Source organism: Oreochromis aureus, linkage group 11 (genome assembly GCF_013358895.1).
Source record: "Oreochromis aureus strain Israel breed Guangdong linkage group 11, ZZ_aureus, whole genome shotgun sequence".
Lineage (NCBI taxonomy): Eukaryota > Metazoa > Chordata > Actinopteri > Cichliformes > Cichlidae > Oreochromis > Oreochromis aureus.
The window spans coordinates 17,824,281-17,836,404 of record NC_052952.1 but is presented as its reverse complement, the minus strand read 5'-3'; the positions used below and the strand labels follow the sequence as shown (position 1 = coordinate 17,836,404).

At 41.0% G+C, this 12,124-nt stretch overlaps 1 protein-coding gene across 2 annotated transcripts in view; it reads left to right on the top strand.

The window, feature by feature from the left end:
- fhod3b (formin homology 2 domain containing 3b) overlaps nucleotides 1–12,124 on the top strand; it is a 91,611-nt gene that overhangs the window by 7,480 nt on the left and 72,007 nt on the right. For both annotated transcript variants that reach the window (XM_031746213.2, XM_039619688.1), the window contains exon 3: nucleotides 5,168–5,232. In XM_031746213.2, coding sequence (XP_031602073.2) covers nucleotides 5,168–5,232 — 65 coding nt within the window. The remainder of the gene's footprint in view (nucleotides 1–5,167; nucleotides 5,233–12,124) is intronic.

Below are 12,124 nucleotides of genomic sequence, written 5' to 3'. Positions count from 1 at the left end.
GTGGATACAGTAATGTACGATGCTTGCCAGATTTTGATTGTCCAGGAATAGATTGTTCCTGTTGCTGTGGTCAAATAGCGGTGCAAATACCTTTTTTTTTTTTTTTTGGGACTGAGTGATTTTAAAGCTTTTGATTACAATAGTCTGACTTAAAAAAATCTTGACAGTCAGGCATATTTCAGTACAATATGAGTATTTTTTAGTGGAAGAGAGATTTGAGGTAGGAAAACGGGGGAAAGCTATAGTATTTAATCCTTGCCACTGGGAATGCATATTAATAAACTTCTTACTATATTCATTTGCCTAATGTAATACTATTAAAGGGATTCGTCTAAGATACTTATTTGGATCTAGAATGAATGATCCCTTTTCCGAATCTCAGCATTTTGAACTGTGCTTGCCCCTCTTAAAAGAGCAGAGAGGAAAGTCTTTACCCCACCTGAGAGTCTCCTAGGAAAAAGAGACTCTGATTTTCCTCACATAGGTTTTGTGAGTCTCTCAAGGGTATTTTATCTGCATGCAGGTCACTAAAATGATTGTGTTTGTTGTATTTTTAAAAGACATTGCAGTAGTAGCAGTTGCAGGATTTTATAAAGTTGGTTCAGTGGTGACACTGGTGCCCTTTTTTTTAGTAGACTGAAAAATCTTGGAATTTCCAACGAATTGATCTATTTGTGTCGAGTGGCACCAAGGTTGTAATCTTAACCACTTGTGTTCTAGTCATGTCTCATGAGTAATCACCCACATCTCTTTGTGACTTTACTTTGATTCTCATTTAGAGCACTGGGACAGCTACACAGTATACACCCTCCTAACTCACAGCTAACGATTTAGCTATATTGTTTCCGCGTAATGTGTAGGTAGATATTGCTTTGGCTTGACACAGCTCCTGGAGCTGGATGAAGAAAAGGTTCACAGTTGTGTTAACTTCTGGTTCATACATTTTCCTTGGCCATTTACTTTATTGGCTCCATACATTTTTTCATGTACTGTGCAGTATGTTGATATATCCTTCATGTACTGCCCACTTTAGATGATCACAAACCAAAGGTTGGCATGAAAGTTCCTGGTCAGCTGGACCACAAACATGTATGGATTTATTTGTCTAACTTGAAATTCATAAGCTGCTCTCTGGCTTGGTGTTTCTGTTGGAAGTTGGGAGCGCTGGCCTTTCCCAGTTCCAGCTGAAATTGTTAGGAGCTTATTGGAGGCTATTAAGAGCTGTGAGGTTAAAGTGGTCCACTTCTTCTCTCGTCAAAGACTGAGCCTGCATGGGCCGGTGTTGTGCCAGCTGGCACGAGCTGGTATGGATGTGTGTCATTAAACCCACACAGCGTTGTCTGAGGAGGTTGGGAGGTGGGGGGGGTGAAGGTGGTTAGCCAATTATTTAGTAAAAATAGGGCAGTGCTGCTCATTGGCTTTTTACGGTGCTGATGAGCCCAGAATTACGCCCCCCCCCCACTGCTCAGTGTTCTTGATTTGATGATTATTGAGCCAATAAAAGGTCTGATGAGGGATTTCACCCTTACTTGTTCCATTTTGTTTTGTTTTCGCTCTCATTTTTACTGCGTATGATCTGTCAGCAGCAGTCATAACACCCAAGCATTTAACCTAAAGAAGAAGAAGAAAAAGCTGACTTGCCAGACAAAACCAACGGGTTGTTTTTTACTTTCTGGGTTTTCCAAGTTTATCTCAAAATAAACCTGCAATAACTTCAGCTGACAAGCGAAAATGATGCTTTCATCATGCTTTCACTATTTTAGCTTTAAGCTAAGTCACCTACCACTAGAAAAGGGAGTAGTGCAATAGTTCTGAGCTCCCCTGATCATTGGCAATTGAATCCATCTGTAATTGATATTAATGACAGGTTACATTCCTGAGGCGCCTGTGTCATACCTAGTGTCTTTACAATCAGATTAAAGTATGATCCTCTGACAGAACGCTGCGAGAGCCAGGAGATATCCATGTCACGGGAGCTTAAGGGCCATAATCACTTCCACGCCACGTTATGTAGCTCAGCTATACAAGATTGTGACTCGTAAATCCCCTTGTCCCCTCACTGATACCACCCCACTTCTGGTTACAAACTGACCATGTAGTCCAGACACGTGCTCAGGCATATCTGCACAGTTCCTGGCAGTCTGTATGTGTATTCTAGCTGTGATAGATTGACACACACGCTCAGTTTTTTGGCACTGTAGTTGGAGGTGGAGTATGCGGGACGTGTTCTCGTATGACCAGGATGGATAGAAAAGTTGTAGCAAATTTGTTTTTGATCTTTTAGGGGAAAAACAGTGTTGTGCGATAGTGTTGAGTTATGTGTCGAGCTTGACACATTGTAAGACATATTCCCTGGCTTGTCTTTATAGGATAACATGAAATGCTGTTATTGACTGGAAATGGATTCAGCATGTGGATTTTTTAGCATTTTCTTTCACCTTTTCGCATTTCACGCTGTAGTAGATGTAATTTCTGTTAGAAAGCCAGCAATTATATGCTGAAAATGCTCTTGCTGGTTTTATTGAGTGTTTCTGATGTGTTTGACAACTATTCAAAAGTCAGACATATTAAAATCTATCCGCTCTTGCTCTGAAGGCCTCAGAAATTCAGCGTTTCTCATCACATCCTTTCATGTCTCCGAGGGCAGCTCTGCTTTCTTTATTTTCGCTTTTTTTCTGACCCACTTGGACATTGTTTCGTAGATGCTTGAAGCACACAAGGTTTTCATTTGAAGAAGAAAAAGTTGACTTGAAAAGAACCAGAGGAATTGTCAGACTTAAAACTTTACCCCACCTGGCTTACTCGGGCACTGGAGGTCCCGCTACAGACGCAGGGATGCAGGAGCCTTCTCGAACAGGGGTGTCCAAGAAGTGCTGAGTCAGTAGACCTCAGCGGGGCCTTCTTGTCTGGCATTAATTGGTCTTTGAGGGGAAGTACTGGCTTTACTGTATTCCAAGTATGTGTGTTCACTTTCTGTGGGTACACATTTTGTGATGTTTTATAAACAGGGCCAGTAATGCTCCCTTAGATAAAGCCAGAGAGCATTGAGCTGGCAGGCATCCACCAGTCCAGTTGCTGCTGCTCTGTGTGAGGATTAAGCCCGAGCTTTATGAGGGTGCTGTACAACGGGGCAGTAAAGGGGCAATCAAGATGAAAAAAAAAGAAAGAAAATAACGTAAGGTTTTATTTTTGTAATTTTGATTGATTTATTTTTTTGCCAGGTACAGTTGTTAACTTTCTGCAGCTGCATTCCTGTTTGCTATGTTTGATAGAGAAATTGATGATGATGAGCATTTGGTTGGTGCCTTGAAATGCGCACTACTTTTTATAAATGTTCATACTAAATAACAATGTCCATATGTTTTCATTTAATCTATTGTGAAGTGCTCTACTTTTGACCATTTGCCTTGTGTAATGGTCAGGAAGTATGACATAAGTAGGAAGTAAGTGGTTTAGATTGCATTCAGTCCTTTCATGATATTATAAAAAGTAGTAATTCAGTAATTCACCTATTTCAGAAGCTTCATGTATATTATGAATCAAGCTTAAATTTGGCTCACAAGATTTTCATGGCTCACTATTATATACCAGCATGCCTCCAATTTGTTATTTAGCTGACATTCTTTATAGTTCTCATTGTTTAAGAAGGTTTGGGCTCCATCTTTTACAGGCCTGCAGCACTGTCTGCAGGAGTGTTCAATTTTCATGTTTAATTGGTGGTGGTGGGGGTCGGGGTCTGAAAACCTCACATATATTCCATGCACGTTTGTTTAATTTGATAATGAGCACGTTGGCCTGTGTAGCCTCAGGTCTCGGTTAAGCACAGGGATACTGTTGCAGCTAAGCGGAGAGAAAGCAGACATTCGTGACAAAATGGGTCTAGTTACCGATTTGCCTCAACAGCATCACAGGGGATAAAGTTCCTGTTTGCCGTCTCATCTCGCAGCGAAGGACCCTGTTGACAGATGTTGCTCCTGTGTCGCCTCTGCCTGTTGCTGGATATTATATTTGATAAACAGTGAGGATAAGCAGACTTCCCCTGTCATGTCATGCGCTTGTGCGCGTATCAGCTCGGCCTCCCGCTGACTGGTTGGGGCAGGAAAAATGTCAGTGTGTCAGTCTGTCTGGGTCTGTGGAGCAGCTATGCAGCAACTCTGTTTGTATGTGACGAAGCAGCAGTAGGAACTGCCTTCTGCACCGATAGAGTTTTTTCTCTTTCTGTCAGAGCCGCTCACACCCGACGGTTTGAAAGTGACAGTCTGCTGCTGGCACTGCGCCGGTCAGAACAATCACACAAACTCTATGCAGCCAGCATAAAAGCCCATTTGTCAGTGAGCCAAATTAGGAAGGGAGGGGAGGGGGGTGTTGCGCAACTCTACCTGCTGTGCTCTTGTCTACATTTGGCCTGCTAGGTTTGTTTGTGTGTTTCTTTAGCTAGTTGGGAGGTTAAAGGCCCAATGAAGGATCTAACCTCAAGCAAAAGGGTGATCAACCAACCTTCTTTATAATTTTTTTATTTTTAAAATGAAAGTAATTAAAAACCGTTAAATGATTAGTTCTGGGAGTACCACACACCGAGTATGGGAGCTGCAAAGTATTGAGAGTTGAACTCCTGCATTGTTTTGTCATTTCATGGGCTTTTAAATAAATATATACATTAATGCCAGGCACATCCTTAAAAGAGCAACGTTTACAAACTTCAGTGTGTGAGAATTAACTTTCGAGGGAACTAAACTGCTCTCACATTCACTATCAGGGCTGAATAGCATTCGAGGGCATTGTTGTCGTCTTTGTTTTTGATTTTCATTCGCACATTGTGAGCTCTTGACAGGATGGTGACAGGGTCTTGGCATATCTCCATTAACGCAGGGGGTGGAGCTGACCTCAGAGTTGCTCCCATCCTTCATTTTCATTGATGAAGACCTTTTCCCTGATCTGCTTCCTGCTGTGTTCAAACTGCAAATGTTGCCTGAAACGGAACAGAATAACTTGTTGAAAAAGGCTCGATCGAAGATCATTTTGCACCATTTAACAACAGCTTTTCAGCTCCATTATCCTGTCAACATGTGCACCTATGTCTGGCACGCACATGAAAACTGAAATGATCACAATGGTCCAATACCTTCTGACGTGTTGCTTTATCTCTGTTTGTCTTTTTTCTTTGTAGACGAGGAAAGAAACACAGCATCATTCTTCGAACGCAGCTATCAGTCAGAGTTCACGCGTGCATCGGTGAGTAATAAAACTGTGCTCCAAACTCTGCCTTTGTCACATTTCACTCTATAATTTGTCTCCTTTTAACTACATCAGCTTTAATTAGCTCTGTCACCAGTAGATTATTTTATGTAGATCCTTGTAAAAGTTGCACAGCAGCACTTGTGGAAAAAAGCCAAGTGACAGCAGCGTTTCAGCAACGCTGCGAACACAGAGCACTGGCAGGGAGCAAACCCTGAAAACATTTTATGTTTTTGGACTTACTGGGTTCTGTCACTTTGTTCAGTTGGGCCTCCTGGTATCTTTGAGCAATGTGAGGGAACCAGCATAGAGCTGAGTGAAAACATATGCAAACATGCATGCACATGGCATGTGTGCCGACCCATACGCTCACACACAAAAAGCCTTTTGATTAAACTGAGGATAGCTAATCTTTTACTAACTGCATTGTACTCTCTGATTTAGATTTAGCTACTTTATTTTTCCACATCTTTATGGGAAGATTAAACCAACAAGGTTTTATCTGTTTTGTTACCTTTTTTAATATTTTTAATACAATAAATTACTCCACGTGCTTTTAAGAAGTCATTTTCCAGTAGAGCATTAAGGCTGTCGGTAGTGTCATTCGGAGGAACACATGCCTCCTCTACAGGCATCAAGTGCAAAAATAACCCAAGGTCTGCAAAGGCTATTAGGCTGTAAATTGTCAGATTTTATATTTGGCTGCTTGCAGTACAAGTGAACCAAAAACACAGACATTTTTCATTTGAATGAGGTCACTATGATGAGAGAACTATCTGAGGGTCCTTCGTGGTTGTTTATTGTACCTGCTGATGATAACGGAAAGGTTGGGAAAATTGCTGTGCCATGGCAGCTCGTTCAGGGACTGATGAGACAACGGAGAAACAACCTGATTCACTCAAGTTCACACATGTTGATTGCAAAAAAAAGATTTCGCTTTCATGTGTTTTACACTGTAATTATGTAATTGATACAGTAGACCTATCATATGTTATGCATTGTTAAATTCTTGTTGTTAACGATACTGATTTAATAACAGTGGGTAACCAAAAGTCATTTCTAATCAGTGCTTGATGTAACATGTCACACGTTTAACTTGGCTGTACTCGTGAATATTTGGCTGAACACAACTCACAACTGAACTGGCTTTCTTCTCTCCTCCTGCTGATGCTTGGCTTAGCTTAGTGGAGCCTGGGGAGTGACCGACAGACTTGCTGCTCTTCTCTAAGTGGATGATGACCCTCTTTCTCTCTAAGTTGACAGCCACCTGTTGCCCCTCTCCAGTCTTCCCCGGTGAATGCCTGGGTGGTTAGCTGATTTATTTCCTCAAGCTGAGGTGGTCACTGTTACTGTAAATTGTCCAGACATTTGAGCCTAATTTTATCTGACTAGTGAGCTTACCTCGTAGCCCCATGAGTACAGAATTACTGGGTGATTTTCTTGCTATGCGTAGTACATAATTCATTAGTTTCCACACACAAATGGTGTGCTATACTTCAGGCTTTGCCCTTGCTCTGTATTAGCGGATGGAGTATTTCTCTAAAACGCCTATAAATTTCAGTGACTTTGTTCTTTAGCTGGCCACATTCTGTTGTCTGCATATAATCAATAATCACATGCAATAATATAAAAAAAGCTGCACTCTGTTGCAATAAAATATGTTTGTACTAGAGCCAGTAATAGATGTACGGAGGCATTAAAGTAGCTTTAACACTAAGATTGTCTAAAGCTCTGGATTTTTATACTTTTTTACACACTTAAGCACACTTAAGATTGTGTGCTAGAATAGCACACCCACGTCGTTAAGATATTCTGTTTATCCTAGAGGCCCCCTTCATGAACATGAGTGATGAGTTGGTTACAGCAGTGTGTATTCTAATCGGTATCATTTAGCACTATTTTGTGGAAAACTCGTTGCGTGTATTTCAAGTTTGAATTAAGCCGTACATTGCCTTGTTTATGTTATCTGGGTTTTTTGGCTTTCTCCAAATGTACTCATCACAGGGGCAGCTTTCTATTTGTCTGTCTGTGTGTATGTGTCATGAACCACAGCGAGACCTAATCCGGGCTTCCTTAATCATAGTCATTAGCACTCACATGCATATGTCAAGACAGAAATCTGTGCAACAGAGGGGAGGAAGGAAATGCTTCACCCAAGGAGTTAATGGTTTATTAAACTGCTTTTTACTAATCCGCTGCTGTTGTAATCACAAAGTGAGATCATCTGGTTTCTTTGTGTACTAAAAGTACCTACCTGGCACTAAACTATGTTTTAGCTAAGCGTAATTTCATTATCTTGAGCTGTTTTATAATCACTAACATTTACGATAAATGAAGCCTAAATGACTTATGTTCACTTTTATGGTGTTCAGGTGACTGTTTGACTAGATTGGCTTGTTAGTATGAGCCTTCCTGGAGCTTAGAGGCCATAAACAGTGCTCTGCAATAATGAATGTAATGAATAAGAGTGGAATGGATATCTCACTATAAAAGATCCAGAGCACTATGTGGAGGCAGTCTGAAGCTGTTTAGGTATTTGTATTTATAACGTAAGGTTTCATTTGATGCATTTTTTGTCTTTGGATAACCCGTAGATGTTATAGTTTGAGCTTTGTTTGCATTTTGTAGGACCAGCATAGCAGCTCGGGATTTAGACAATAACCTCAGCTTGTCCCTCTCGGCGCGTTAGCGTCGGGCCCGGCCTGTTTAGATCTTTAGGCTGTTATTGTTGTTGGTGAACTAGATGTGGTATTGAGGGCCTGATTAAAGCAATCTCATGATTATTTTCCTGTTGTCTCCCAGTCCTCTTTTTAAGTGCAGTTTTGTTTCTGAAGCTGCGGGAGTTGCTGTGTTGTCATGGCATGAAGAGGCTGAAGACAGACAGATGTATTAGTGTGAGCCGCAGAATGTTTTAATGGGGATACCAAGTTAAGAATTAACAAATGTCACATGTGCTTTGTGAGAACTGCTAATGATTACAAAGTAAAAATTCCAAAATAGCTTTCCGTGGAATCATATATGGACATAGACTCAGTGGGCTGCGTTGGGCCCGCTTTTGCCTTCGGAGTTGCCTTAATTCTTCATTACTGATTCAACAAGAGGCTGAAAACATTTCTCAGAGTTTTGTCAATATTGACATGACGGCATCACACACACAGTTGCTGAAAATTTGTTGATTGCACATCCATGACATGAATTGAAGTGAAAAATGGGAACTTTGGAGGTCATTTGTTGGAAGGAGCCATCAGAAGATGGGCACATTGTAGTCATAAAAGGATAACCATGGTTAGCGATGATACTCGGGTAGACTGTGTGGTTTAATCATGCTCACTTGGTACAAAGGGGCCCAAAGTGTTCCAAGAAAATATCCCAAATGGCATTACACCACAACACCAACCTGAAACATTGATACAAGGCAGGATGAATCCCTGTTTTCATGCTCACACCAAACTCTGATCGCACCATCTGAGTGTTACAGCAGAAGTTGATTTATGTCTGGAAAAAAAATCGTAAAAAGACGATGTTTCCCTCTATTGGGCAATTTTAGTGAGTCCATCTGAATTGTAGCCTCCATTTTCTGTTATTAGCTGCTGTACTCGATCTGCTTCAAGGTTCAATGTTTTGCGCGGTTACAATGAGTTGTTAATTGACTTACTCTCTCCTTCCTATCAGCTATCAAAGTAGTCTAGGCCATTCCCCTCTAACCTCAGGGTATCAACAAGGCATTTTTACCCAGAGAGCTTCTGCTCACTGGGTTTTTCCGTTTTCTCTTTTTTAGACCATTCTCTATAAACCTTAGAGTTGGTTATGTGGAAAATCCCAGTAAATCAGCAGTTTCTGAAATACTCATATCAACCCCTTTGGCATCAACAACCATCCCATCTTCAAAGTCTCTCAAATGACCTTTCTTCCCCATTCTGATACTGTTTGAACATCAGCAGGTCAACTTTACGATGACTACATCTATTGAAATGCTACAATGTGATTGGCTAATACTTGTGTGACTGAGTTGTTGAAGAGGTGTACCTAACAAACTGTCAGGTAAGTATATATGATCAGAGCTTGCTCCTCTGCCAAATAGTGTGATTTATGCAACGCTAAATATCTGATGTGGTAAATCTGTCAGCTGCAGTCTGCAAATTATGTTGTCACTGTAATACCCATAGAGAGCCATCACAAGTTAGGGTAGTGCAAAGCTTTTTCTTTCTTATTAGCAAATGCCTTCTATTGTCAGAGGTAGAAATCATACATTTCAAAGCTCAAGTTTGTTGATATTTCCTTTTGAGAGCAGGATCATCTGTCAACACACTGATCCCAGCTGAAGAGTGGCAGCTGTAATCAGAGGCGACACATTCTCGCTGGATTATCTGCCTTGTCTTTTACAACCTCTTATAATCCGGGCTCAGGGCATGAATCATTGTGACCGCTCGTTGTTGACTTGTGTTTTCTCTTAAAGCTATAATTTTGTCAAATTGGTAGTTTTGATCTTCAGGTTCACAACTGAAAACTCTGTGGTCGTTAAAGTGGAAGACTATGAGCTGTAAATTTTCTTCAATTATCCCTCTGCACACCATGCTGGAAGATTAGTTCTTCCTGGCAACTAACAGTGCACATTAAGAGCTTGGGCTCTTTACATGTTTGTTTGTCTAATTAATCTATTATTGTGTGTGTGAATGGGTGATGTCAGCACAATAGCTTAAGATGATAAGATCACCTGTGGGTTTTTCTGTTGGTCCCAGCCACAGTGTCTGTTTTTTCCAGACACCCTGCCAGATATGTACTTAGCGATCTGCACTTTTTGTCCACTCACATAAAAGTAATTCCAGTAGTTAACTTGGTTATTAAAAACTTGGGATCTGCATGAAGTTTTTGCTACAATTTTGTAAGGAAACAATGGATTTATTTTCCAAGTTAAAAATGTTTATATTTGAATTTCCTATTTGATTGTTATCCGCACCATTTTAATCCTTTATCTCTTTCACGATGCATATTTAGATGGCTCTATGTACATAGAGAAAATCCCCAGGGTTGGAGTCACCACACTTTGGAGTCAAATCAAAGCAATAAAATCCAATAACAAGCCACATTTGAGGCAGGGGAGTGCCAGGCAAGAGGAGAATAATTAAAAACATGCATATCACATGGCACGTGGGAGACGTAAGATGATCAAATGGCCTGGACTGCCATCGCTTTCACTGGCCTCAAAGAGACTCCAAAATGGGATCATGGACTCAGAGTCTCCCCAGGAGGCCAACCTAAACAACGCTGTGCCAAAGAAGAGAAATCTGAGGCAGCAAACAAGAAAAGTGAGAGGAATGGGTCTTGCCGTTCAAATCATAGCTGATAGTAACACGAGATCACTGGAAGGCTCATCTCACACTTTGACTCATTCTGCTTTTTTAAATGTTCTTTCTGTTTGGCCGTGAGCCCAACAGCCACATGCAGTGAGATAACAACATGGCTTAAGTTAATGTGTCGTTTACGTGCAACAGTGCAGCTCAGTGTTTCCATTCATTTTGCATTATGTCCCTCTGTCGTCGCCCCTAAAATACAAAAATGTTCCATATATATATATATAAATATATTTAACAGGATTAGAGTTAATTGCTCTGCTGTAGATTTGCTCCACATATTGCACAAATAGACTACTACATCAATTCACATAAGCGCCCTCATCTGTTCGCATTCACTCGCACACACACTCATCCAAAGGTATGCACGTATTAAGAAACCATCTGTTTCCAGTTGTAAGGCCCCTCAGCGCTGCTCCTCACCCATCCAGAAAAGAAGCTCGCTGTCTACATTTTCATCCACGAGGGGAGTATTTTTTTTCTTGCTGTGTTTACAGGACTGCCAGAGAAGGCTGAGTGTGCAGCCTGACCAGGGGACTAAACATTGTCCCTGTGGATAAGAAGGGATGTTTCAGTGCTATAAATTCTCTGTTTTACTCTTCCCCCTTCACTTCTGACAGCTGCCCAGACTTTTGTAGCAAAATCAGATGACTGATAGGTGAAACTTTTGCAGGTTATAAGAGAATATAGTTTTTCCAAGATGCACGTGGCATGTATGTTGGAGAGCTAAGAGTGGATGCTATGCAAACCAGACCACCACTGCTGTGAGACTGTTGAAGTGGACAGGTGTATAACCTTGGTAACCACAGTTTTTTAAACAGCTGAAGCTGGTGGGAGGAGTCTTTTTGTTGTTGTTTTCATGCATAAACCCTGCATTTAATCGCTGTAGGCGCTATGGTGGTTTTAGAGTTGAGGTTTTAGGTGTCTGCACTGGCTGTTTACTCTCTCCATCTGTCCTCCTTGGTTCGAGGACAAGGATAGGCTGAGTGAAATGTTCCATTCTGTTGGTTGCTATTTTTCTTAACTATTTGTTTGGCGTCAGATTTCTGTCATAAGTCACAATTGCCATGAGTCTCAGTACCCACAGAGGGGTTTTTTTTCTGAAAATCTGGAGATAACAACTGGAATTGGAAGAATTCTTCAGTATCACATTAATTTGGTGAAGGTCATCAGTACTTACCCCTCCTGTAGAGCAAACATTGATTTCTAATAGGTGGGGAAGGGGGAACTTCACTTTGTAAAACAGTGTATAAAGAAGTGTAATCTAAGGTTTATGTTGTTTTCATGGTGTCACTAAATACCCATTCGCAAGAATTCTAGTTCCTCCCTTGATGTAGATTCAAGTGAGATCTACATCAAGCGCAGTGTTAGCTGAAAGAGTGTCCATATCCTTGGCAGAAACCTGAAACGCCTGATGGCTGCTCACTTCTACATGTGCAGGTGCTGAAGTAATATTGAACATCTGGGTGTTTAAAATGATCCGAGTTTGTTTTATCAGGCCGCTTTCGACAGAAATCTGACGCCTTAGATTCATTGTG